Source organism: Chironomus tepperi, unplaced genomic scaffold (genome assembly GCF_022539635.2).
Source record: "Chironomus tepperi strain 1889 unplaced genomic scaffold, CSIRO-AGI_Ctep_v1 contig_170, whole genome shotgun sequence".
NCBI classification, from domain to species: domain Eukaryota; kingdom Metazoa; phylum Arthropoda; class Insecta; order Diptera; family Chironomidae; genus Chironomus; species Chironomus tepperi.
The window spans coordinates 604302-628182 of record NW_027226292.1 but is presented as its reverse complement, the minus strand read 5'-3'; the positions used below and the strand labels follow the sequence as shown (position 1 = coordinate 628182).

Below are 23881 nucleotides of genomic sequence, written 5' to 3'. Positions count from 1 at the left end.
ACCTTAATTAAAAATCAGATATGCTTGTAACTGTCGAAAGAAAAAAAGAAAACAGAAGAAATTTACATAATTTACTGCAAATTACTTATTCAAGTTTTTATGTGCTGCGAAAAAAGGGAGTAAGATAAACAAAAATATCATAAAAATTCTTATTGCTTTGTAAGTGTAGGTTTAAGTGGTAAATGGATACTCATAATGTTTTGACACATGTTCAACTCTGATTGGGGTTTATATCATGTAACTTTATTGATGAAAAGTTGCTTTTAATAATTTTTTTTTATTTCAACATTTGCATAATTTGCATTTCATGTACGATTTGGTACAAAAATTCAAAACCTACATATACTTTAAAATTATTGAAATGTTCAACAAATTTAAAGCACAGATTTAGAATTACAAGTAAGTCTTGAAATTCCATCGCATCAGGTAAACTGTTTAACTGATTTTTAACACATTTCATAGAATCTTTGCACTTTGTTTTTGCATAAATTAAAGTTAAATGTTTTTTTGTAAAGATTTGAGCATATTTTCTACCTGATGTTATGTGTTAGGAAATATTGGGATACCTTAAGGAAATTCCGATCATAAAATATGTTTCCAGAATGTCTGGCACAGTCGATTGTTGTGTATTGAAGAAGAAGAAGTGAAAAAATAATAAAAAATATTTAAAAATAGTTCATCAATATGTTAGGCTTTTACATGTGTTCTGGATCAACTCTTTTTTCCATCTACTCTCTTATTTTGTTCTAATAAAGATAAGCTTCTCTGTAAGATAATAGAAAAATCAGTAGATAAATCATTTACCAACATCCGATAAGGAGAAAGAAATTCATAAATAAATTCAAAAGCGATTCATCCATGACCATACAATAATCCTGCTTCTAGTTATATTGCTGAAAAATCAATATTTTGAATATTTATGCAGTTTTGTAAAAATTGAACAAACATAATAAGGTTCAACTCTGAAATAAAATATAGTTTTTTTATTTATGAAGAAATGTCCTTCTGATATCATTTAAAATCTAGTAGAAGAAGTCGAATCTTTGCTTTGTTTTTCACCTACAAGTTCCTACCCATTTTCTAATTCAATATTTTTAATTAAATAATTTAGAAGAATTTTAGATGCATATTTGCTTCCTTCTTACAATATGACAATGAGTTTTTAGTGATGTTTTATATTTTTTTAAACAAAATATTGATTTCACGTGCATTGATATTGCTCAACACAACAGTTGTAGTTACATTTTGTAAACACGTATTACATGCACACATTCAGAAGCAATAGACTGACTTAATTTATTTATATATTATTATTTGGTCACGTGTGTTCTTAATTTGTTTTCAAAAAATATAAGTCACAAAACATGAAGGTTTATATAATATCACTAAACTATTATTTTAAAGATTTAGTTTTGCTGAATCTCAGTTTTAGACAAAATTCCGTTTTATAAAATATTTAAAAGGATATAAAATATAATTTGCACTAGTCAGTTGCTAATCAAAGTCTTAATTTTATCATATTCATATTAAAGTGTGGAAGTGGAATAAAAATTTAGGTACTGAATAAAATAAATAAGAAAAACATCAAATTAAATCAAATAACTTTATTTCTATGTAAAAAGAATGTATGACCCTTGAGCCAAAATGGAAAGATTTTCGCCAGACTTTTTTTGTCCGTCCGATTTTGCCAGATTTTTGCAAGATATTGGACGATTTTTTTTCGCACGAAAAACTCCGTCCGATTTTGAAAGATTTTTGGACGATATTGCCAGAAAAAAAAATCTTGCATTTTCTGGCAAAAATCTGACGAATCTTATGCGTCCAACTTTTGCCAGAATTTGCTAGACATAATTTTTGATAAAACGTCCGAAATATCTTCCAGTTTTCGCTCCGATTGTGCAAGATAAATCTTGCAAAAATCGGATGAAAAAGTCTTTCGAATATCTGACAGAAATTGAAAGATTCTTGAACGATTTTGCCAGATATTTTTTGAATTTTTTTTTTGAAATTTTCAGAAAATCTTATAAGTTATAAATTTTTGATTTGAACCAGATTATGCCGTACATTTTTTTACTAGATTAACTAGAAGTAGAGATTTCGGTATCTCGTTATTAAATTATCTTGATTTTAAACCCAAAATGATTTGATTATTAGATGACTATATTGCATAAAGGGAATTCGACAATTTCCTCGCAATGCAGCTTCCAATCTCGATTCTTTATCTAGATTATGATATAGAATTAAAAAACAAACTAATTACAAATTATTGATAACGCCATACGTTAAAAAAAAAAAACAAACTTCCGAATCTTAACAAATTCAATTCATTCACATGTGAACAAGAAGTGAATAAAATACACTTAAACTAAACATTTTGAAAATGTAAAAAAAAAATTTTTTTCAATAAGTACAAGATAAATTTAATTCGAAAAGTTAAAATCAAAATATAACTATATTTCATACTTGAAATTCATTAGTAACTTATATATGTCTTTTGCCATACATAAAGTTATATAATTTCAGATAGCGGTAGCTCAGCGGTTAAGTGAAGGACATCAAACAATTTTCAAAACATGCGATCCAAGGTTCGAATCCCAAGACAAATCTGGCATAATCTGGCAAAAATCGGACGAGTATAAAAGGTTTTAAAAAGATTAATAAGCTTGTGAAGTATATGAGAAAGAGAAAAAAAAGAGAACAAAAAATATAATTTTTAAAATTTTTTAATTAAAAATCTTGCAATATCGTCCAAAATCTGGCAAAAATCGTCCAAAACTTGCATGCAAGTTAGTCAAGTTATGGACGATTTGTCTGGCAAAATCTTACAAAAATCGGACCGATAAAAAAAACGGTCCGATTTATAGCTGTTTTCTTGCATTGTCGTGCAGTTAAGGATTTTCAATGTATGGAAAATCTTGCAAAGTCTGGCAAAAATCGTTCTCGGGCAAAAATCTTGCATTCGAATTCTGGCAATATCGTCCAAAAATCTTGCCATTTTGGCGCTAGGGGAGGGATCAGTTTAAGGATGTGACATAAAATTGAGGGTGGAATTGGAAAAATTACAAGATGTTTATTAAACTGGTGGTATTAATATAAGCATACGTTACAAATCCAATTGTTTTAGGTGTTGATTTGGTAAGCTTTGTTTGCTCCTTAATTCTACATTTTTGTGATTTAGCTTCTGTTAATAACTTTTTAAAAACTAGGGAAGTCGGTAAATATATTCGTAAATGAGAATCTAAAGTCACGTGCCGAAGTGGGAAAAATGGAACATTAAAACATGATATAGAACAGGGTATTCTTCAAAATTGTGTCAATGTTGGTCGTTTGCTCTACCCACAAGTTTCAATAATTTGCTTTCATGCTCAAGGGAAAAATATTAAAATTTTAATTAACTTTTTTCTGTCCTTACTTAATGTTCATGATACAATAAAAATTTATTTTCCAGCATTTTCGTACAGTGCAAACAAAATAATATTCGCATTTACATTTACAAGCTAATGACGACAATTTCATGAAAAGCCATCGAATAGAATTACAAGCTGCGTGTTTATATGACTGGTGGTTGTAAAAAAAAACCATTTGTAATTAAGATAAATGACGTGTTAAATTAAAACCCCAAAAAGCAAGAAAAATTAATTCCATCAGGTTTAGTGCCATTTTTATGAATAACAGCCGTATGTATAGGGACATATTAAGCATGCTTGATGTTTATACTTCATCTTTATTTTTTCAGATCTATATTAACAGCTCTATATAAACTTATTCGTACTGCTGTCATCTATTTGTTTGATGGAATATGTATATACATGTCAACTCATAGTATGAGCATTATACATACAAGAAAAAGATTTTATCTCTTTTGTTGTGGGATTTAAAGCTTGATGTGTGCAACATCACATTAAAATAAATAAATATGTTTGTTAATAGAGTGAGTAAAATGAAAATATTTTGATGCATTATAGATTTCATCATGATGCTGTATGATTATCGCTGTAATAAAATTTGCACGTTTTAAATATTAAGTATGTAATTTAATCTGAATTTGCGCATTGAATTGTAAAATTGCTTACTAAAAGACTCAAATGCACACATAAATCTTTTCAGAATTACAATGATTGCTGTTAAACGCATATTACCTACCTATGTAAATAAATAATTCCACATCATAACACATTACTCAGGATATATTACCCCATATTGTGAACATAAATAGATTTGATTAAATTTTTTTACCTTTCATTGGAATCAAGGTCTGAAAATTTAAGATAATCGAACATAAAATTTAAAAAAACTCCATTTGACACATTAATGTATGTCTTCAAAACTTCATCATTCTCTCACATCTTAATATTTGATAAATATTTTTTTATGAATATTCTCTTAGTAATCTATAAAAGAATCTAAATCATGATGAGTTTTTGTAAGGTATACATCAACCGTTACCCTATGGAGTCGTAAACATTTTTTCTGTAATATTACATAATGAAAAAACTCATAATGGAAGTGGCGTAAAGAATTATTCATCGAATCCTTGATTCAATGTAATCTATGTAGCTATGAATAGCTAAAGCTTAATATCTGTTAGCATACTCATACATACAACAACTTTTTGCATTGTTGTACAATATGTTTTCGTCCCGCAAAATAGATTTTTTTTATTCTTTTTTACTCCGATGATTTTATGATACTGAAATATAAAAACGGGTCTTTAATTCCATTCACAAAACAAAACGTTACACGATATAAATTTCAATTATGAGAATGGCAATAAGGGTCCTCAATGGGCTTTTATAACAATGAAAGGGATAAAAGGAGAGAGAAACTGAATTGAACAAGTTGGGTAAGCGAAAGAGGACGAATATGATGAAAAGAGAAAGAAGAAGAAGAATAAATGATGCATGTAAAGTGTCCTCAATGAAATCACGCCCAGTTGTTCATGAGTGTCGATGCTGATTGGAGGAAAATTTTCCTTCTCTCTTTTTCACTCATCTTTCTATCCTTTACATCGCCCTTCATTGCAATGAAAACTGTATTGTATGTTTGTTATACTTTTATGTTACTTTATGTTCTCTCTTCGATAGTTCGAGACAGGCAACGAGTTTTGAGTGCGACTGAGTGAGGGCTAAAGAAAGCCACTTAAAAAAATAAGGCAAAAAGAAAAACGAACGTCCTTCTTAAAGTGTACTTCAGTGAAGTGAATTGATTTGAAGTGAAAGCACATTCCTCTCTTACTCTGAGAATTTGAGGCAGAGAATATCAGTTGCTGAAATTGTAGAATCTTAAAATATTATAAGAGGACTCGAATTAACTGTTTAGTCATCATTAGGCTATCAAGATATTGTGAGGTGTTTAAAATTTTCTGGAAATAATAAATAGGAATAATTAAGGAACATCAATGAATCTAGTGAATAAAAGATTAATAAAGAAACAATTAAGTGAAATATTGTAGAACTAAAATTTAAAAAGTTTTAAAAAATATACAGATTGAAATAAAATCATTCAAAGTGGCAAACGAAGTAGAAAAGACGTCATCATCTCCAACAGTGACCAATAAAGCATTGGATCATTTGGATGGGAAAAAGATTTCATTACAAAAAGATCAAAATTGTGTAAACTTGATTAATAATAACAACAATAATAGTAAAATGCCACCAGCGTCAAGTCCGCCGGCACTATCAACATGGGCTCCAATTTTATTTCCACCTTGGAACCCGACTGGTCTTTTACCAGCTGCATTTTATCCAGCAGCTCTTAGGTCATTACCAAAGTAAGTTATAATCACTTCCAGATGCTACAATTTTTTGATGATTTAGAGTAAAAATTAAGAAATTTTGTGGGATTTTCCATTGTTCTTATTTTCGTCATATTTTAGTGCTTAATGCAAGAAAGTGTTGATGGATAATGATTATCATAAATTATAAAAATTTATCTCCTTAAATCTTCTCAATTTTTGCTATGCAAATTCTCAGTTCTTCATTTTCTTTTCTCCTTTTCCTTCAAAATTTTCTCATCCTCTACCAGATGTTTGTTCTTAAGAAATTCCCAATAGAAAAATCGGAAATTCCAATCAATTCTTCTTTAAGAGGAACAGAGAAGAACTGAAGAAAAGAAAATGAAATAAAGTGAAGTGAGGCACCTGAGAACATTTAATAGTTGTAACATAAAATTTTTGCATAAATTAAATTCAAAATTGAAAAAAGAAATAAATTTTTTAGAATAAGAATAAAGGAAGAAAAAATGCAAATTATGTACTTTTGAAAACTTTTATGATTTTCATTCCATTCTTCTTCCTTCCATTGTTATGTCACGTTCAAAAAATGTTTTTTTATGCTCGAATTCTGTTTTACACCTTTTCAAGTGATTTTTCTTAATAATTTCATCAAATTTCTCACAACTTTTGCCGACGATCAGGAATCATTTAATTTAATTTCCATTTGAATTGCAAAAAAAAAAGTTTTTTAATACTTAAATCAAATTTTCATCTCATTCACAGTTTTCTTGAAAGCATGAAGTTACCGACATCAGTAAATACAAAGCCGTCATCAGGTTTCCATATTTGTGATATTTTAGAATTGAATAAAGACAACAAGGATGAAAAGCAGCCGCAAGTTAAAAGATTGGAAAATGAAATAAAACGTGATGATGAAATTAATGAGAATTGTGATGAAGACGATGATCTGGATGTACAAAAAGAGAATTTAAGTAGTGAAAGTGAAGAAAATCTTTTGAATGAATCAGAACATGTTGAGAATATAATGAAACGAAAGCACAGTCTATCCCCAACTAGTCAAAATAATGAAAATGAATCTCATAATGAAGATGAGGAATCATCACGAGATTCACATCGAGAAAATAAATCTAAATTAAAAATGAAGCATACAAAGCATAGCAAACGAAATGATAATGTGGAAATTCCACAATTCAATAGTTCAGGACATTCAGTATCTGTAAATCATCATCAACAACTTTTAAGTGATACAATCCATCAGTATTCATCTCATATTTTTCAAAATCATCCCGCAATGCGACCATGGTTTAATCCAAATGGTAAGTTCAATTACATCCTCATTCAATTTTAATATTCTAAATTTCCATGCAATTTTGCTTCCATTTTTCAAAAATGAGAAATTTTCACGCTTTAATTGAGCACATCAAATGTGATTGTGACGATGATGAATGTTACATAATTTCCACTCCTATATTACCATTAAATTTGTTTCCTATTGAAGTAGTTCCTGCGGCAGATGTTGAGTTTTTGTCGTCCATGTTTTATTATCCTTTATTTACTTAAAACTATTTTTTAATGCCTTTCCATTTCAAAAATCACTACTCAACTCTATTGAATACCTCTTGTACATTTCATTTGGATTTGATATCACTTCCAAATTTAGTGTATGAAAATATTCCCTTCTTTGTTCGTTTTTATTTACTACATTTCCATCCCATTGTGGCATGTCAGTTTTTGTATCTGAATGGCAATTATTAATTGTTTAATTTTTATTGCTCATGATAAATTTGCCTCTAATTGCTTTTGTTGGCTCTTTACATTCATGTACATCTGCATTCTCATGCAGTTTTTATGCAATACATAATAAAATTTCTCTAGTTGACTGGAATGAAAACAGAACAACTAAAATGCATTTTTGTGGGGCGTGTGTAATTTCATTGAAATTTTTTTGTCATGTCCATTAATTGTAAAGTCATTTTGGGATGCACTTTTGAGTTTTGAAAGCCAAAAAGCTCAATATCCGAGTGTAATTTATGATTTACATCCGCTTTTGCTCCTTTCCGAAAGCATTATTACGTGTACGATCTATTGACTCAGCAAGGCACCGGAACCATCTATTCAATTCAATAAATAATAATTCAGTCTTTCTCTTTTGTTCATGAGAATCATTGACTACATTCGAATTGGTATCGAAAGGTGTTTTCTGTTTCATCCTTAAGTTGACTTTTATTCTTTCCTTCTCCTATACTTCTTTTTTTTCTTCTCACTATGATCTCTTACTATTGTCCGTTTGTCCATTGTAGTAAATTTTACTATATCCTCATATTACCAAAAATATGTTTGAGGGACAAATTTGTATAAAGCAAGTTGCAACAGATGTATCAATAACACAAACAGTTATTTATAACAAATTTCTCTTCTGTTTATTTATTTTACAGTTTTTCATCAGCATAATCATCATCAACAGCCATCGATCGGTCTAGACAATACGTCACCAATTAGTGAATTAACAGAATTGTCGTATGGAAACCTTTCTCGTCATCAGTCTGTTCTAGAAAAAAATCGAAAATATTTTCAACATCTTCAACAACAGCTTCATCAGCAACAACAAAATGATGTTAAACACTTTAGTTCAACAAAGTCAGAATCATATCCATCAGATACAGAAGAAAATGATCATGTTGATATTGAAGATGATGATGAAGGTGGTGAAATAATTGAAATGGACGATGATGATGATCAGCATAGTAATAATGGAAATCAAAATGGTGATTCTTCGACATTATCAAGTAGTGGTGGAAATGGAATCATCAATAAAAAGAGAAAACGACGAGTTTTATTTTCAAAAGCACAAACATTTGAACTTGAAAGACGATTCCGTCAACAGCGATATCTTTCTGCACCAGAACGAGAGCATTTGGCATCTCTAATACGATTGACACCTACACAAGTAAAAATTTGGTTCCAAAATCACCGATACAAAACAAAACGTGCAGCACATGAAAAAGGAATGGAACATCATCATCATCATCAAAATATGACTACATCAAATAATCTCCATTCACCACGTCGTGTTGCAGTTCCTGTACTTGTTCGTGATGGAAAGCCATGTTTAAATGGAACTCAAAAACAACTTGAGATATTAGCAACTAGTATTTCAAATCCATTAGGAATTAATGGAGCTCACCTAAACTCACTTACAACCTCATTTCCGTCTCTCATTCATAGTCACAATACAAATTCATTAAACAGTAGATGGTGGTCATAAGTTAGATAGTAAAATATTCATTGTTAACTTTTGTAAATTTTTCTTGTGATAACTATCAAAATTCTTAGATTTAGTATAATTCAATTAAAGAATATAGTGAAATAAATATTATCTTATTGGTACATTATGTATTTTAATTTTCAAGCATGATTGTTTTTATTCTCAAATTCAGTTCTGGGTTATGTACTGAGGTACTACACCATTCCGTCACCAAGCTATCTCGACGCAAATAATATTATTTATTTTCGTGCATAATAATGCCTAAAAGATTTTTTCAACTAAAATGAGAGAAGAATTTATTCAAAAAAATTAAAATAATTCTTGAGATAGGAATGAAAGCATTTATGTGAGATGAAAACAAGAAAATGATACAAAAATGTTTTCTGCTCTCAATTTAATTCTCTTTAATCTAAAAATATCTCACTTATTTTTTGTTTTTACTTTATTTTATTTTCTTTCTCCTAAAATTATAAAATGATACATTCCAATTTGTTAGAAATATAACATCCAGTTCATGGAACTTAAGTATCTCAGGTGGAAATAAAATATTATGAAAATGTTATGAAAACACGAGTAAAATTCGATCATTAGTTATTAATCATAAATATTCATTTCAAGCTCTTATAACAAGTTCCTTAGCTCAAAAATTTATTAAACTTACTTTTTAATAAAAGAAAATAAATGCTGAGAATTTATGCAATTTTCTCGTCTAGTTTTCAAAAGTTAATCTCATTTACTTAAAGAGAATTAGACATCGAGTTTCATTTTCACTGATCTCGCGTGCGTTTATTTACTCAAGCTCAGTCAATTAGTGAACGCCGAACTGACGGTATGTTAATTTTTCTCGAGCATATATTGTGAAAAAAATGGAGAAAAAATAATTCATAATCATAAATATTAATAAATGAAAAAAGAAGGAAAAATTTGAAGAAAAGTGTAAACATTTCAAAAATCAAAAATCTAATAATCATTACGATTATATGATCAAAGTAAAGGAAAAATTGAATAAATAGGAAAAAAATAAAGTAGAAAAGGAAAGAGAAAAATTATGAAAATAGCTGTGATATATCGTGAGTTATTTTTACTGTTACTTACTATAGCACATTGCCGAAATTCTCCAACAAATAATCACAATGATAAATTCTATTGGTACGATAAGAACAAAAGTATTCTCGAGAATCGCATGCGTAGCATGAATATGGAAAATCTTCCACGAGTGAAAAATGTAATTATCTTTATTGGCGATGGTATGGGAATGACTACAATAACCGCAGCACGAACACTTAAACGCCAAGTTACTCAAAATCCCAATGCACAAATGATATTTGATGATTTTCCAGCAACAGCACTCATGCAAACTGATATCATAAATAGTCAAATCCCTGAGTCAGCTGCAAGTTCAACTGCTTTATTCTGTGGTGTAAAAACAAACTTTGAAAGCCTTGGTGTTGATTCAACTTCAATGGGTAGAGATGCTTGTAAAAATATTAATTCACATGCGCCTTCAATTATTGGATGGGCTCAAAAGAAAAACCTCAAAACCGGGTTAGTTTACATATCATAATTTTTTTTCTCTTCTGTAAATGATGTTTAATTAATCATGAGAATCTTATGGAATTGTGAAACTCTATGTAATGAAGAGAAATAGACGTAATTCTTGTGTGATAGGAATTGAAAATTTACATGAAGTCGAGTAGATTAAGAGTCAATTTTAGTTTAGATATTAATTTTCGCGAACAGCACAAATTGATGAATTTCATATTTCGTCAAAAAATTGAGCCAAAGCAACTGTCATGTTTACGTAGCATAACGACTAAATTGTGCAGCTCGGGTTTCTAGATCAAAGAGAAAATTTCTTCCTGCATTAAGCAAAATATTCATAAAGCTAATTGATTTACAACTAACAAAGTTATTCATTTTTTTTGACCAGCTTAATGTAAAATTTTAATTAATCTATCAAAAATTGTTAAGGAAATTAAATAATGAAGTTTTTGAGTGTCAAACAGTTCCTGATCGCATTTCCTTCCAAATGAAAGACGTCATTTATACATAACTAAAAGCTTTCATAGGTTTAAAAAAATATTTTGGTTCACCTCTTTCTTGTTTAAAATTACATAACGATATAAAATTACATCTTTGATGAATTATGATCTGCTTATGATGTCAATTAGATTTTACATGCGTTTCTCATTTTAAGACAATTTTATTCACATTTTCTGTTCGCGTCTTTCTGAGTCTGAGTTAGTTATAAATAAATTCTGGTTGTTAATTGATATTCTTTATGTGATTAATATTTCATAACTTATAAAGTCAGAGGAACAGAACCAAAATATCAATATGCTTTCACACATTATTTCGACTCAATTGCATGTTTGATTATTTTTATTTTTATAATTCATAACCACTTTGACGACATCTTCTCTCATTTCCTCATTAAATATTCTTTTTTTTGTAGATTTGTGACGACATCAAGAATCACTCACGCAACACCAGGTAAAATTAATTTTGAAAAAACTCTCACTCACAATTTCAATTTATAATAAAGATGAGAATTTTTAGCTGCTCTGTATGCTCATTCACGTCGTCACATTGAAGATGATTCAAAAGTTGATTCATTTGGATGTAAAGACATCGCAAGACAGCTGATTGAAAATGAGATAGGAAAAAATATAAATGTCATTATGGGTGGTGGAATGCGAAGTTTTATTCCTGAAACATCTGAAGGTGGACGTCGTAAAGATGGCAAAAACTTAACTGCTACTTGGATGAATTCTCATTTAAATGGAGAATTTATAACAACCAGAAATGAATTACTGAATGTTTCTGAGAATACAGAACATTTACTAGGAATCTTTGCAAAATCACATATGCAATTTAATGTGGATCGCAACAAGGAAATTGAACCTTCATTAGCTGAAATGACGCAAGCTGCAATTAAAATATTAACTAAAAACAATACAAGAGGATTTCTATTGATTGTAGAAGCAGGAAAAATAGATTTGGCACATCACTATAATAATGCCTTCCGTGCACTTGATGATACATTACAATTGGACGAATCGATCGATGCAGCTTTAAAAATGATTGGTAATATTTTTCTTTGATTCTATTAAAAATCATGCTAAAGCAAAATTTACTTGTTCATTTTAGATTTAGCCAATTCACTAGTTATTGTAACATCTGATCATGCGTCAGCAATGAGTTATTCAGGATTTGCTACACCAAAGAACTTGACTGTCTTAGGAATGGATAAATACGTATCTAATGTTGATGGAAAACCTTATCAACTTTTAACATATAGCAGCGGACTTGGTTATCAAAATTACAATGAGACCGCAGCGATTCATGACTATAGAAATTCATATCATAAGGCAACAATAGCATCAACTTGGGCAAATCATGCTGCTGATGATGTTCCTGTTTATGCTATTGGGCAAATGGCAAATTTATTGTTTAGTGGGACATTTGATCAAACTTATATAGCTCATGTTGTAGCTTATGCAATGTGTATTTTTCAATACGAGTCACGATGTCATAACTCGGTTTACATCAAAAGAAAACCCGTATATGAAAATGGACCAAGAGGAATAGAAGCATTAAAACAAGAATTGGGAAAACTTTCGCAAAATAAACCATTTGGTGCTGGAAATAATTTAGAAAATATTAAAGAAGCGTTAAAACACACGAGTGTATTATCGTTAAATGAAGAATTAAATGATGTTATGTCAAAAAATGGAACGTCACAAGAAGAAATATACGAATCATTAGACTTAGTTAGCAATTCCACAACATTAATCAATTCTTCTCGAACTTTTCGCCAAAATAATTGTTTTGTTATCGTAGTTGTATTATTTGCATTTTATTAAAAATTTTAATCTACAAAAAAATATATTTTTTTCTAGAATCAGTGATGGGCAACCTATGTTCCGCGACACACAAAGGCATTCGGTTTGCGTCATAGCTTTCCACCAAGGTGTGCCGCGAAAAACAAAAGGTTACCCACCACTGTTCTTGATATTCCATTTTTGAGATATTTTTAATCACTTTCGTCCAATTAATTTGTCATTTTTATATGTGATTTGTTAAAGATAAATATTTTTGTTAGCATTGACATAATAACTGGCATTTGTTTGTGGCCATGTGAATCTCCATTTGGATCATATGCTTCTTTTGAAAATGCTACATATCTATTGACACCTGTTAATATCCACATTAAATCAATATTTTGTATTGTATTATTTTTTAAATGTGCTTTTAACTCCTCGCACAGTGCTTCTATGAACCATGAACCATAGTTTAATTCTCGGAATGAAGGAAATCCATCAGCACTCGAAAACATAACTAAAATATCAGCCATTATTGGAATACTTTGAATAGCTCCTACATTGCTTTGCGACGATTCTTTATTAAATCTCTTTTGTTCATCAATTAATGCACCAAAATCAGGAGATGATCCACGACAGGCTTGTAAAAAAAATAATTTTGGTTTGCCACAAAGACTTGAACATCTATCACCAGTAAAATATTTCCAAAGTGAATCTACTTCAATTGAACCATCTTTTGTATATATGCACTTATTTTCATCTCCATGAGACATCATGATTACAATTAAACAGTTGTATTTAGAATAATCATCTCGGGATGCTAAAATATTATTGAATTATTATTTTTTTTCTAATTTTATATTTTTGAAGTAAGCAGGTCAACGTCATTTCATTCTTTTTTCGTATTCTTATCTTGACATTTCTTATCTTTAAGGAGAAAATTGCATTTGATAAACTCAAAAGAAACCTCATAAATTTTAGTTTCTTGATAATCAATAAAGCTTTGAAGTAGAATATTCTGTCAGTTGGCTCTTACCTAATTTTAATATCTCATTGATATCTTCGCTAGTGGAATCAATATGTGTATCCACATCAAATCCGTAATTTTTTAAAATTACATTTAGATTGTCACTGTCTTTATAAGCACCTAATCTTTCATCATGTTCTTCAAATTCAATTTGATTAAAGATTATAGCTCTTCCGGCTTTTTCACAGTCATTTTTATAAAACAAATCTTGAACTTTTTCTTTTGACACCCTCGATTCATTATATGCATAACTTGTACTTGGAATATCAGAATTTTTAGTTTTGGCATCTCTTTGAGTAGTCATTGTCAATTTTAAATAGGCAACAATACTTAACAAACGATATGTAGATACTAATTATAAGGAGAACTTTTATTTATTTCATTGTTTTATCTTATCAATTTTAACACAAAGAAAATTAATCTGATATGACACACTATCTTAATCTATTTAACACTAATTGAAATTACATAGAATTTGCACATATTAAAGTTGATGTGTCACAAATTATTAAGTATACACACATTTTTATTGTAGCACTAATTGGGATATTTTATTAGTCTATAGATTGGACTTGTTTTCCTTGAATTTAGACATTTCTGAGATCGAAGTCGACTTAAATTTGCTCCGATTCGCTAAAACCTAATAGCACTTGAGTTAATTTCTGGTAGTACTTGTGAAGTATACCATTTCAATTTTGTATATCAATCGACTCTTAGCGAATTGTGGTGAACTCAATGTGGCCTCGACCTCTGGAAAATTTAAATTACACTTTCTTTTGGTAATAATAATTTCAGTTTTTGCTGCCTTTTTACAAAATAGAAGCCTTTTGTAAGCATTGATTGAATAATTGGCATTTGTTTGGATGCATCTAATTCATGGATATGAGGAACATATGATTGTTTTGCAAAAGCAACTCGACGATTGACACCTGTTAATATCGTCATGAGTTCTTCGTGTGAGTTTTCTCTTAGTTCCTCACAGAGAGCCTAAATATCGAATAATAATTAAAACTTAAACTGAAGCATTTTAAAACAGCATACCTGAATGAACCATGAACCTTCTTGGGGATTTCTGAAAGAATAAAATCCTTCAGCTGTTGAATACATGACTAGAAGATCTGCTAAAGTAGGAAGCACAAAAAATTCTTCCTTAACTGCTTTTGCATCTACTGTATCGGCCAAAGTAGCAGCTCTTATTGATGGCTTTGGTTTTAGAAGAATTCCAGGATCTGTAGATGTGCCGCGACATGCTTGAATAAAGAAAAGCTTTGGTTTTCCAATTAATGTCTCACATTTGTCTCCAAGAAAGTTTTCCCACAAGTCGTTTACTAAAAATTCTCCGTCACTAGAAAATATTTTACCATCACGCTTCCCATGAGTCATAATCGTTATAAGCACACAATCACTATCTGAGTGATCTTGTTGTGATACTAAAAATTATATGGCATTTATCAGAATGTGAGTGCGGAAATATATTTTTATATAAAAAACCTTTATAGACTTACAATCATAAAGCTCTTGTGCTATTTTCTTGGACGAATAATCTTTACAAATTTTCACTGTGAAACCAATTTCATCTAAAACTTTTGCCAAATCTTTTGCATCTTTATCTGATCCTTTCCTGAATGATTCACCTTTTATTTTTTCTTGATTAAAAATTAGTGCAAACCCAACATTTGAATTTGTAAAATCATAATATCTTTCATTTGTTGGTTTACTAATATGTTTATGTCCTGGTTTCTGTGGCAGTTGTTTGGGAAAAATTGAAGAGAAGAAGCTCGAACCTTCATATCTATTTGCGTCAACTGAATCTGACACATAGCCTTCACATGGAAATGCGTCGAAACTTTTTGATTTATCAAAAAATTTTGGCGTTGCTGCTTCCATTTCCTCCATTATTTCATCAATTTCTTCTTTAACTCTTGATATATTCATTGTAGAAATCCAGTGAACGCGATGTTTGTTGAACAAAGAAATAAATACAAGTGATTTATTTTTCATACATACAAATTGAACCGCGAAAATTATCGAAATTTGATAAGCAGTTATCATTCTGTTGTGAACTGATAAGATTTTTCTAATCATTTTTAAACAAAAAAAAAAAACGCAAAACTGGCACGTCTACAATAAAAGTAAGGAGTTTTAGGAAGTTTATCTTTTTATTAACTAATGATCACTTAGTTTTACTGCTTGATGTTTTCAACCATTCCTCACATTTCTTACGAATCTCTTCCTTTTGTTCCCACGATTTGTCATCAGGATTAACCCAAGTTTTATTATCCTTGTAAAAATTGTAATGTCAAGTGATTGGAAAATCATTCATCGATGCTGCTCCTTCCTCGAATATCCTCCAAATTCCAGACAAAGGGTTTGTATCGAATTGTTGCTCATCTACTGTTTTAACCTTTTTTTGTCTCGTCTTTTGAAGTAGCTTTTGTCGTTCTTCCTTTTCATTTTTGATTCCTAAGGTCTAAAAAGAATTTTGCATTACATTACAAGTTACTCAAAAATTAATGACCCTACTAACCACATTTTTCTAAAGAACATGCAACCTCTTGTAAAACTTCATCATCCTCACTTTCGAATTTTTTTTCCTTATCTTCCAAAATCTTTTCAATATCAATATGTGGAGATATTACTTGAGTTAGTTCCTTTAGAAAAGTATTTTGAATCTCCATATGTGCTCGAGGAAATGAGTTCATTATCAAAATAAATGCCTCAACTTTACTTAATATTTTCTTTTGCTTGTTGTCGGCACTCATCACAATGTTTCCACCAAGCTCTGCAAAAGGATCTGATAGTTCAGTTATGTCACTTTTGTTTTTGTTGTGTAATTGGAGCCAAGATATTTTTAACAGTATATGCACGTTCTTCACGTTTTTCAATGTATTTCATAGCAAAAAGATGATCAGAATCATATTTATTTTCATAAACATATGAAATTGGGGTATTTGTAAAACTCATTGTGAATCAGGAACTAACATTAAAATAAATGTTTTTTTGAGAATAAAAACAAAACTCTTTTTTTATACATATAAACTGAAACCATGACAACGTATACAACGTGTATACACGAAAATTTAAAGAATTTTGTTGTTAGTCATAAACTGTTGTTTATTGTCGTTTTCTTTTTATGTATTTAAATAAAAATAATATTGAAATTACCTACTAGTTCTTTTAAAAAAAAGTTAACTGTAGTTTTAGGAACATATTCGTCTTTGATAAGCCAACAGCTTACAAAGAGTTATTATCATGAATTATGCAAATGCAACTAAAATAATAAAAAAATGTGTTGACATTTCGAGATTTTTAAAGAGTTTGAAGAGATTCGTTTATCAAAAAAGGTAATTTTCTATATGCCTAGATTGGTCTGGATTAATTTAAGAAATGCGTTATATTTCATTTTCTAGGAATCTTTTTAAATGCAATATTTTTCAAGCCCTCAATCTCCCCTTAACTTGTTGCAATATATCTTCAACAAGTTTATCCAAATCATATTCATGCTTCCAACCCCAATCTTTTCTTGCTTCCGAATCATCAAATACTTGAGGCCAATCATCCGCAATAAGTTGTCTGCTGTCTGGATTGTAAGTCATTTTCAATTCCGGAATATATTTAGAAATTTTTTCAGCAAGTTCCTCTGGAGTGAAACTCATGGCAGTTACATTGTAACAACGATTTTTTAATTTATCCTCAGGAGCAGTCATAAATTCCAATAATGATCTACACAAATTTTGAAATCAATATGTTAATTAAATAAAACCTAAATATAATTTTAAGTAAATACATGCCTCAAGCAATCCTTAATATGAATCATTGGCAGCATTGTATCTGGTTTGAGGTAGCAATTGTATTGCCCTCTTCTTAAAGCGTCATAAAAAATAGCAACAGCATAATCTGTAGTTCCACCGCCTTTGTTTAAAAAATAATTGGTCATTATAAATCATTGATATCCTTAAAAGAAAAACTTGCCTGGCTCATCAGCTGAGATAACTCCTGGAAATCTTAAACAACGGAAATCTGTTCCAAATTTATGGTGATAGTATTCACCCATTAATTCTATAAATAGCAATAAGGAATAAATTGAATAAAGACCAATAGCAAAAAAAAAGAAGAGAAAAAGCACCTGCATGAACTTTACTAACTCCATAAATTGTCCTTGGTCTCTGTATAGTTAAATTGGGTGTTGGATTTCGTGGTGAGTCAGGTCCAAAAGCTCCAATTGTTGATGGTACGAAAATTCTCAATTTATATTGCTTTGCTAATTCAAGAACATTGTGCATGCCTTCAATATTAACGCGAACAGCCAATGAGACATTTTGTTCTCCAATTGCGCTTAATAAAGCTGACAAGTGTATGATCCAATCAATTCTGTGTGTGACAACTGCTTTTTGAAGTCCTTTAAAATCCAAAATATCTGCAAATATGTATGGTCCCTCTTCGACAATCTCTTCTTTTGGCTTAATTATATCAGAAAGAATGACATTGTTCTTTCCATATTTTGAACGCAACAAACGAGCACATTGTGTTCCAAGTTGTCCCAAGCCGCCTAAAGTTTAAACATTAAATTGAGAAATTAAAATAAATTGACGATCAAGGTCAAGAAATTGTTGACTCTTTTTTCAGCTATTTTCTTCTCTTTCTTTCAAAAACTGAAACAATTATGTACAGTCTGTCGATACATAATTGAAAGCTACTGTTTGAGTAAATATATATCTAGACTAAAAATCAGACGAGCCTCTAGTTGAATAAACGGTTTTGACGTAAGCAAATGTATATCAATATATGCCAAATTTCTATATTCAAGGAAAATGTTTCTTTTTTTGTCAAAATTTTATTTTTAGACATTCTTAAGGTTTTTCTTCTCAAAAAATGCCTTCTTCTTATTTCAGACGTGAGCAAATTTTATTTTACTAAAAAATTTTAATATCCATTTTATTTTCAATTTTGTCAGAATTTAGGACATGTTTATTATGCGATGTATTATTATTCACGTGAATAAGAAATTAAGATTAATTTACCAGTGATTAGGATTTTTGGTGGACGCTGACTCGAGAATTGCCTTAAAATTTGACCGTTAATAAATAATGGTCGACACAATAAACTCGTAATTCGTATACTGGACATTATTGCCCTAATTTATCTCTAGAACTGACTTGAACTGGATTTCAATTTAGATAATATTATTACTAATAATAATTTATGAATGATGGAACTACACAACTTAACTAAAGTCTGTCTCAGACAAGACTGAGTTTGCTATAAAGACATGTGTTCTTCTCGCCTTCATACATTTTCCCGCAAGTCTTTTTTAATTTAAGAAATTTTTTTAATCAAATACACACGCAGATATGATGCTTATGTTTCTTTTCTGTTTTCTTCACTCATTGCTGATCTTCTCTCTTACTCTTAAAGTGTCTGTTCAAAACTGTGTAAAAATCGTGAAATTCACATGTTGAAGGTTATATTTAGATTCGCACGCGTGACGTTAATATGATACTAAATTTTTTAGCAAATGTTTTGTTGGCAAACATATATCCATATTGGTTATAAAAAAGACTTCGTCAAAAGATATAGAGAAAATATTATGTTAGAGAAAGTAAAAAAAAATGTATAATAAGTATCTTTATAAATTAATTAAACTCTTATATTTTTATTTTATATCATTTTTCTCCTATTTATATGTTATAAAACCATAAAATTAAAAGTTGAAGATTCATAGAAATTCGCACTGTAACTATATAAACTATTTAACTTCTAAAAGTTGATTGATTTCAGACTTACTCACTTAAAACATGCATGTATTTAATTACATCAAGTGATTCAGTAAGTACCATAAGCAGTTGACTAAATGCTTAGATTGGATTGATATTCTTAAAAGGAAAATTTCACATCGTGCTATACTTTGTGAATTATTATTTATATTATATATCGATGTATTAGATACTAATTATATCATATATGTAAATATTATTATTTTATGAGAGAAATGTTCTCACTCGACCACGTATAAGCTCCCTGCATAGTGGGCATTGAGAAATAGCAGGTGCACAGTAAACACAGGATAAAAGATGACCACAAGGTAGAAATACGACTCCCATTTCTTCAGCCATACAAATTTTACATTCGACATTTTTGAGGCGCCTTTCATCTCCATCACTTAAAGACGTATCATTTGTTGTAGGTAACTTTGGTGATGTTTCAGTAACCATGGGCTTTCTAACGATAGTATCAGGTACGAAAGATCTTACTACTTCGGAATTCGAACTTGTTGTGGCTTGCTCGACGTTATCAGAATTGAATGCCACTGAGGAAACAGCTGAGAGTAAGAGCTCTGTAACCTGACTTTCAATTTGTCCTTCAGTCTCAGGATCATGATCATATCCTTCATCCTCAATCTGACCATCTAAAACAGCAGCAACAAGAGCTTCAGTGCTATTAAATGGTCTACCTGTCATTTGTAATCTTCTTTGCATTACTGACCGAACTCGACCTGCATTTAAGCCCATTTGCAAAGCATCTTGCGCTGGCTGACTAACCATTGCATCATCTATTGAAACAGGAGCTGTAGGAGCGGACGAAATGATTCCTTGATTTGAGTTTTGTGTCCTTTCTAAAACATTCTTTATGTATGCTGGTCCTTTTACTAGAATCACAAACGGGCACTTCGGAAACCAGCGAGCATGTTCAACCCACGGATCATCCCCTATCAGCCAATTTCTTAATCCTCCATCACAATAAAAACAACGAACCTTTAAAGGCAAATTTTTACATATCGATTAATGAAAAGATTATGACGCAATAAAAATAGTTTGCTTACTTCATCACCTGATCCTAAATAATAAAAACCAGCCTGGGATAAAATAGTAGAATTCTGAACTGTTGATGTCCAAGTAGAAAATGAACGATTTCTTGATTCAATAGTTGAATATTCGGGATATTTTGGAGTACGCACTTGAATACCAATATCTTCATCAGATAAATCACTTTGTCGTACAACTGGGCATTCTGGGAAGAATTTTCTGTGCTCAACAAATGGCACATCTCCTACTTCCCATTGTCCAATAACTCCTCCACACTCAACACATCTGACTTGATCCGAATTATTCAAATAATAAAATCCTAAAAGTAGTGAAGTAACAAAAATAATAATGGAAAAAATATGAATTTAAATTTATCAAACCTGCTCGTGCTAATTCATCTTTATCGATGAAATTTACTGGCCAGTTATCAAAGGTCCTTAATCTATTTTCGATTCGCTTTAGATCGTTCGTTTCTAAGTCTGTATTCATATTTCCATCTTAAATATATATTTTTTCTGAAAAAAAAAATTCTCAAGTATAAGCAGTAAAATTACAATGAACAAAAGCGCTTCTATATTCACACCAATTAAAAATTCAATGAAAAAATTATTTGCGAAATCACTATTTTAATTTTTACTTCCAGACTTGCTTCTAATAGCTCAATTTAAACTTATTTTTAAGATTTTGGATTAGCTGCACTTTCACAAAATTTTACAATATTTTTACATACCACAAAATGTAAAAAACAGCCATTTTCGGGGGTCGAAAATTTTATTTTTTGCGTAACGTAATTTGTAAATTGGCCCTTTACACCTTAAAAACACTCTTTTACCTACTGGATTTTTGTTAACATTAATCTTTGATAAAAATAGATAGTTAGGCTGACAAATTAAGAACAAATATTACATGATGTAGAGAATTACGTCCATAAACATTATAAGCCATTCAAAAATTGAAAAGCCGTTTAGTTTAATAAAAGATACATACTATACGTCACATAAACAAGAAAAACGAGGTAAGAAGTTTTAGCAAAAATCATAAATATGATTAACATTCCCATCTGATAACATGAATATTTGTGTCAATAATTAAAATTACAAGACATTAATAAACTCAAAAAAATGCTTAGAAAATTTCGACATTTTGATATTTCGGAGAAGTTTGCGTTCATTCCTCAGGAGTTTCACTGTGTGTGATAAGAACTGCAAAAAAATTCCATTAAATAATCATAACTTTATTCAAAATGTCTTTCTCAGTACGATTAGCTCAGAGATACTTTTCAAGCGGTCGAAAATTTAATGATGTAGTTATAGTATCTGCAACACGAACACCAATTGGATCTTTTCAGTCTACATTGTCTGGGTTATCTGCAAGTCAACTTGGCGGAATTGCAATTGATTCTGCGATTAAACAAGCTGGAATTGACAAAAATGATGTTGATGAAGTAGTTATGGGAAATGTCGTATCTGCTGGAATGGGTAAGTGTGTGATATAATTCAGAATAAATTATTACCTCACATTTTACGTCATTGTCTGGTTTAAAAATTTTCTAATTTATATTCAACAGGTCAAGCTCCAGCACGTCAAGCAGCTATTTTCGCTGGACTTCCAACAAAAGTATGTTGTACAACAATCAACAAAGTTTGCAGTAGTGGAATGAAATCTATTAGTATTTCTGCTCAAACTTTGATGTTAGGACAAGGACAAGAAATAATCGGTTAGTTATTTTTGTTAAATTCGATCATAATTACGATTTAAAAAATGATATTTACAGTTGCTGGTGGCATGGAATCAATGTCTAATGTGCCTTACTATTTGAAAAGAGGAAATACTCCATATGGAGGAGTCAATTTAATTGACGGCATTGTTCATGATGGTTTATTTGATCCTTACAATAAATTTCATATGGGAAATTGTGCAGAAAACACAGCAAAAAAACTCAACATTACAAGACAGCAACAAGACGAATTTGGAATTTCAAGTTATAAGAGATCCGCCGAGGCATGGAAAAATAAAGTTTTTGATTCTCAAATAACACCTGTCACGATTCCTCAAAAGAAAGGAAAACCGAATATCGTCATTTCTGAAGACGAAGAGTACAAACGTGTGAATTTCGACAAATTTGGTTCTTTAGGTACAGTTTTCCAGAGAGAAAATGGAACAGTTACTGCTGGAAATGCCTCAACATTAAATGATGCTGCATGTGCCTTAGTTTTGATGACAGCCGAAGCCGCTGAAAAACATAATTGCAAACCCATCGCAAGAATTGTTGGATTTGCCGACGCAGAGACTGATCCTATCGATTTTCCTATTGCTCCAGCTTTGGCGGTTCCAAAATTATTAAAGCAAACTGGAATTCGCAAAGAAGATGTCGCTTTATGGGAAGTTAATGAAGCATTCAGTCTTGTTGTTTTAGCAAACATGAAGCTTTTGGAAGTAGACCTTGAAAAAGTAAATGTTAACGGAGGAGCTGTTAGTTTAGGGCATCCAATCGGAATGAGTGGAGCTCGAATTGTTGCTCATCTAGCTCACAATTTGAAAAAAGGCGAGTTTGGATGTGCCTCAATTTGTAATGGTGGAGGCGGTGCATCAAGTATTATGATTGAAAAATTGTAAGTATGAAACAAAAAACCCTAAATATCGAACATCCCTAAAGTGCAAAAAAAATCCTCAGTTAAACGATGCATTTATAAAAACAAGAATAAATATTAAAAGTTAAAGTTTGTTACATTTTTATGCTGGAAGAAGTTAATAAAATTCATATTTTTCTGAAAATATCATGTGATTTTCTTATCTCTGCGAAATGAAGCAGGTTTTGTTTTTCAAACGAACATTTAACTTATTTTTTTGTCTTATTCACTTGTTCCAAATCTGTTTGACTAGATATTTCAAATGGATTTTTCTAGTTACATATCATGCGAATAATACCAGAAACGTGTATTAAAATCTTTTTCTTATTTCCATTAAATGCTTCTTTTTCAGAGATGATTCTGCTAACTTTAAAGTTCCTACAATAACACTGTACACACATGATCACTGCTCACTATGTGACGATTTAGTCGAAGAATTGGAAGCAAAATTCAGTGGCAGGTACACATTACAAAAGGTTGACATAACAAGGAAAGAAAATTTAAAGTTTTTAAGGCTTTATCGGCTTGACATTCCTGTATGCTTTTTAAATGGTCAGTTTCTTTGTATGCACAAACTCAATGTTGACTTATTAGAAAC

General features: G+C 30.4%; 7 protein-coding genes across 7 annotated transcripts; 3 read left to right on the top strand and 4 right to left on the bottom strand.

The window, feature by feature from the left end:
- The first annotated feature begins 5444 nt into the window (after positions 1-5444).
- On the top strand, positions 5445-8999 carry LOC139088678 (homeobox protein vnd-like). Its single transcript, XM_070637934.1, has 3 exons — positions 5445-5770; positions 6497-7050; positions 8170-8999. Exons 1-3 carry the CDS (start codon positions 5649-5651, stop codon positions 8997-8999), a joined length of 1506 nt encoding a protein of 501 aa, XP_070494035.1. The 5' UTR covers positions 5445-5648.
- An 822-nt stretch (positions 9000-9821) lies between these two features.
- LOC139088711 (alkaline phosphatase-like) lies at positions 9822-13028 on the top strand. Its single transcript, XM_070637975.1, has 4 exons — positions 9822-10544; positions 11455-11492; positions 11559-12086; positions 12150-13028. The coding sequence occupies exons 1-4, from the start codon at positions 10048-10050 to the stop codon at positions 12863-12865; spliced, it is 1779 nt and encodes a 592-aa protein (XP_070494076.1). The 5' UTR covers positions 9822-10047; the 3' UTR covers positions 12866-13028.
- On the bottom strand, positions 12841-14175 carry LOC139088713 (caspase-3-like). The gene is made up of 2 exons (XM_070637977.1): positions 13860-14175; positions 12841-13643 (listed from the first exon to the last, which is right to left on the bottom strand). The coding sequence occupies exons 1-2, from the start codon at positions 14152-14154 to the stop codon at positions 13054-13056; spliced, it is 885 nt and encodes a 294-aa protein (XP_070494078.1). The 5' UTR covers positions 14155-14175; the 3' UTR covers positions 12841-13053.
- Positions 14176-14199: 24 nt separating this feature from the next.
- Positions 14200-15846, bottom strand: LOC139088712 (caspase-7-like). Its single transcript, XM_070637976.1, has 3 exons — positions 15356-15846; positions 14892-15280; positions 14200-14837 (listed from the first exon to the last, which is right to left on the bottom strand). Exons 1-3 carry the CDS (start codon positions 15783-15785, stop codon positions 14610-14612), a joined length of 1047 nt encoding a protein of 348 aa, XP_070494077.1. The 5' UTR covers positions 15786-15846; the 3' UTR covers positions 14200-14609.
- Positions 15847-17225: 1379 nt separating this feature from the next.
- Tdh (L-threonine dehydrogenase) lies at positions 17226-19119 on the bottom strand. The gene is made up of 5 exons (XM_070638033.1): positions 18872-19119; positions 17977-18399; positions 17823-17909; positions 17642-17762; positions 17226-17573 (listed from the first exon to the last, which is right to left on the bottom strand). The coding sequence occupies exons 1-5, from the start codon at positions 18975-18977 to the stop codon at positions 17285-17287; spliced, it is 1026 nt and encodes a 341-aa protein (XP_070494134.1). The 5' UTR covers positions 18978-19119; the 3' UTR covers positions 17226-17284.
- Positions 19120-19471: 352 nt separating this feature from the next.
- Positions 19472-21202, bottom strand: LOC139088755 (death-associated inhibitor of apoptosis 2-like). The gene is made up of 3 exons (XM_070638032.1): positions 21034-21202; positions 20671-20972; positions 19472-20602 (listed from the first exon to the last, which is right to left on the bottom strand). Exons 1-3 carry the CDS (start codon positions 21140-21142, stop codon positions 19829-19831), a joined length of 1185 nt encoding a protein of 394 aa, XP_070494133.1. The 5' UTR covers positions 21143-21202; the 3' UTR covers positions 19472-19828.
- Positions 21203-21818: 616 nt separating this feature from the next.
- On the top strand, positions 21819-23430 carry Acat1 (Acetyl-CoA acetyltransferase 1). Its single transcript, XM_070638031.1, has 3 exons — positions 21819-22131; positions 22221-22370; positions 22428-23430. The coding sequence occupies exons 1-3, from the start codon at positions 21897-21899 to the stop codon at positions 23267-23269; spliced, it is 1227 nt and encodes a 408-aa protein (XP_070494132.1). The 5' UTR covers positions 21819-21896; the 3' UTR covers positions 23270-23430.
- Positions 23431-23881: the final 451 nt, after the last annotated feature.

Bases quoted from the DNA above. Each gene is read 5' to 3' on its own strand.
- LOC139088678 (XM_070637934.1), top strand. From the start codon at position 5,649: ATGCCACCAGCGTCAAGTCCGCCGGCACTATCAACATGGGCTCCAATT. The intron at 5,771-6,496 runs GTAAGTTATAAT...TCTCATTCACAG, and splicing joins GCTCTTAGGTCATTACCAAA to TTTTCTTGAAAGCATGAAGT. The intron at 7,051-8,169 runs GTAAGTTCAATT...TTTATTTTACAG, and splicing joins ACCATGGTTTAATCCAAATG to TTTTTCATCAGCATAATCAT.
- LOC139088711 (XM_070637975.1), top strand. From the start codon at position 10,048: ATGAAAATAGCTGTGATATATCGTGAGTTATTTTTACTGTTACTTACT. The intron at 10,545-11,454 runs GTTAGTTTACAT...TTTTTTTTGTAG, and splicing joins AAGAAAAACCTCAAAACCGG to ATTTGTGACGACATCAAGAA. The intron at 12,087-12,149 runs GTAATATTTTTC...TGTTCATTTTAG, and splicing joins TGCAGCTTTAAAAATGATTG to ATTTAGCCAATTCACTAGTT.
- LOC139088713 (XM_070637977.1), bottom strand. From the start codon at position 14,154: ATGACTACTCAAAGAGATGCCAAAACTAAAAATTCTGATATTCCAAGT. The intron at 13,644-13,859 runs GTAAGAGCCAAC...ATAATATTTTAG, and splicing joins CAATGAGATATTAAAATTAG to CATCCCGAGATGATTATTCT.
- LOC139088712 (XM_070637976.1), bottom strand. From the start codon at position 15,785: ATGAATATATCAAGAGTTAAAGAAGAAATTGATGAAATAATGGAGGAA. The intron at 15,281-15,355 runs GTAAGTCTATAA...TATAATTTTTAG, and splicing joins AGCACAAGAGCTTTATGATT to TATCACAACAAGATCACTCA. The intron at 14,838-14,891 runs GTATGCTGTTTT...TTCGATATTTAG, and splicing joins AAGGTTCATGGTTCATTCAG to GCTCTCTGTGAGGAACTAAG.
- Tdh (XM_070638033.1), bottom strand. From the start codon at position 18,977: ATGTCCAGTATACGAATTACGAGTTTATTGTGTCGACCATTATTTATT. The intron at 17,763-17,822 runs GCAAGTTTTTCT...TTTTAAACAAAG, and splicing joins TATCTCAGCTGATGAGCCAG to GCGGTGGAACTACAGATTAT. The intron at 17,574-17,641 runs GCATGTATTTAC...AAATTTGTGTAG, and splicing joins CATATTAAGGATTGCTTGAG to ATCATTATTGGAATTTATGA.
- LOC139088755 (XM_070638032.1), bottom strand. From the start codon at position 21,142: ATGAATACAGACTTAGAAACGAACGATCTAAAGCGAATCGAAAATAGA. The intron at 20,973-21,033 runs GTTTGATAAATT...CACTACTTTTAG, and splicing joins AGATGAATTAGCACGAGCAG to GATTTTATTATTTGAATAAT. The intron at 20,603-20,670 runs GTAAGCAAACTA...TTGCCTTTAAAG, and splicing joins ATTTAGGATCAGGTGATGAA to GTTCGTTGTTTTTATTGTGA.
- Acat1 (XM_070638031.1), top strand. From the start codon at position 21,897: ATGTCTTTCTCAGTACGATTAGCTCAGAGATACTTTTCAAGCGGTCGA. The intron at 22,132-22,220 runs GTAAGTGTGTGA...TATATTCAACAG, and splicing joins TGTCGTATCTGCTGGAATGG to GTCAAGCTCCAGCACGTCAA. The intron at 22,371-22,427 runs GTTAGTTATTTT...TGATATTTACAG, and splicing joins ACAAGGACAAGAAATAATCG to TTGCTGGTGGCATGGAATCA.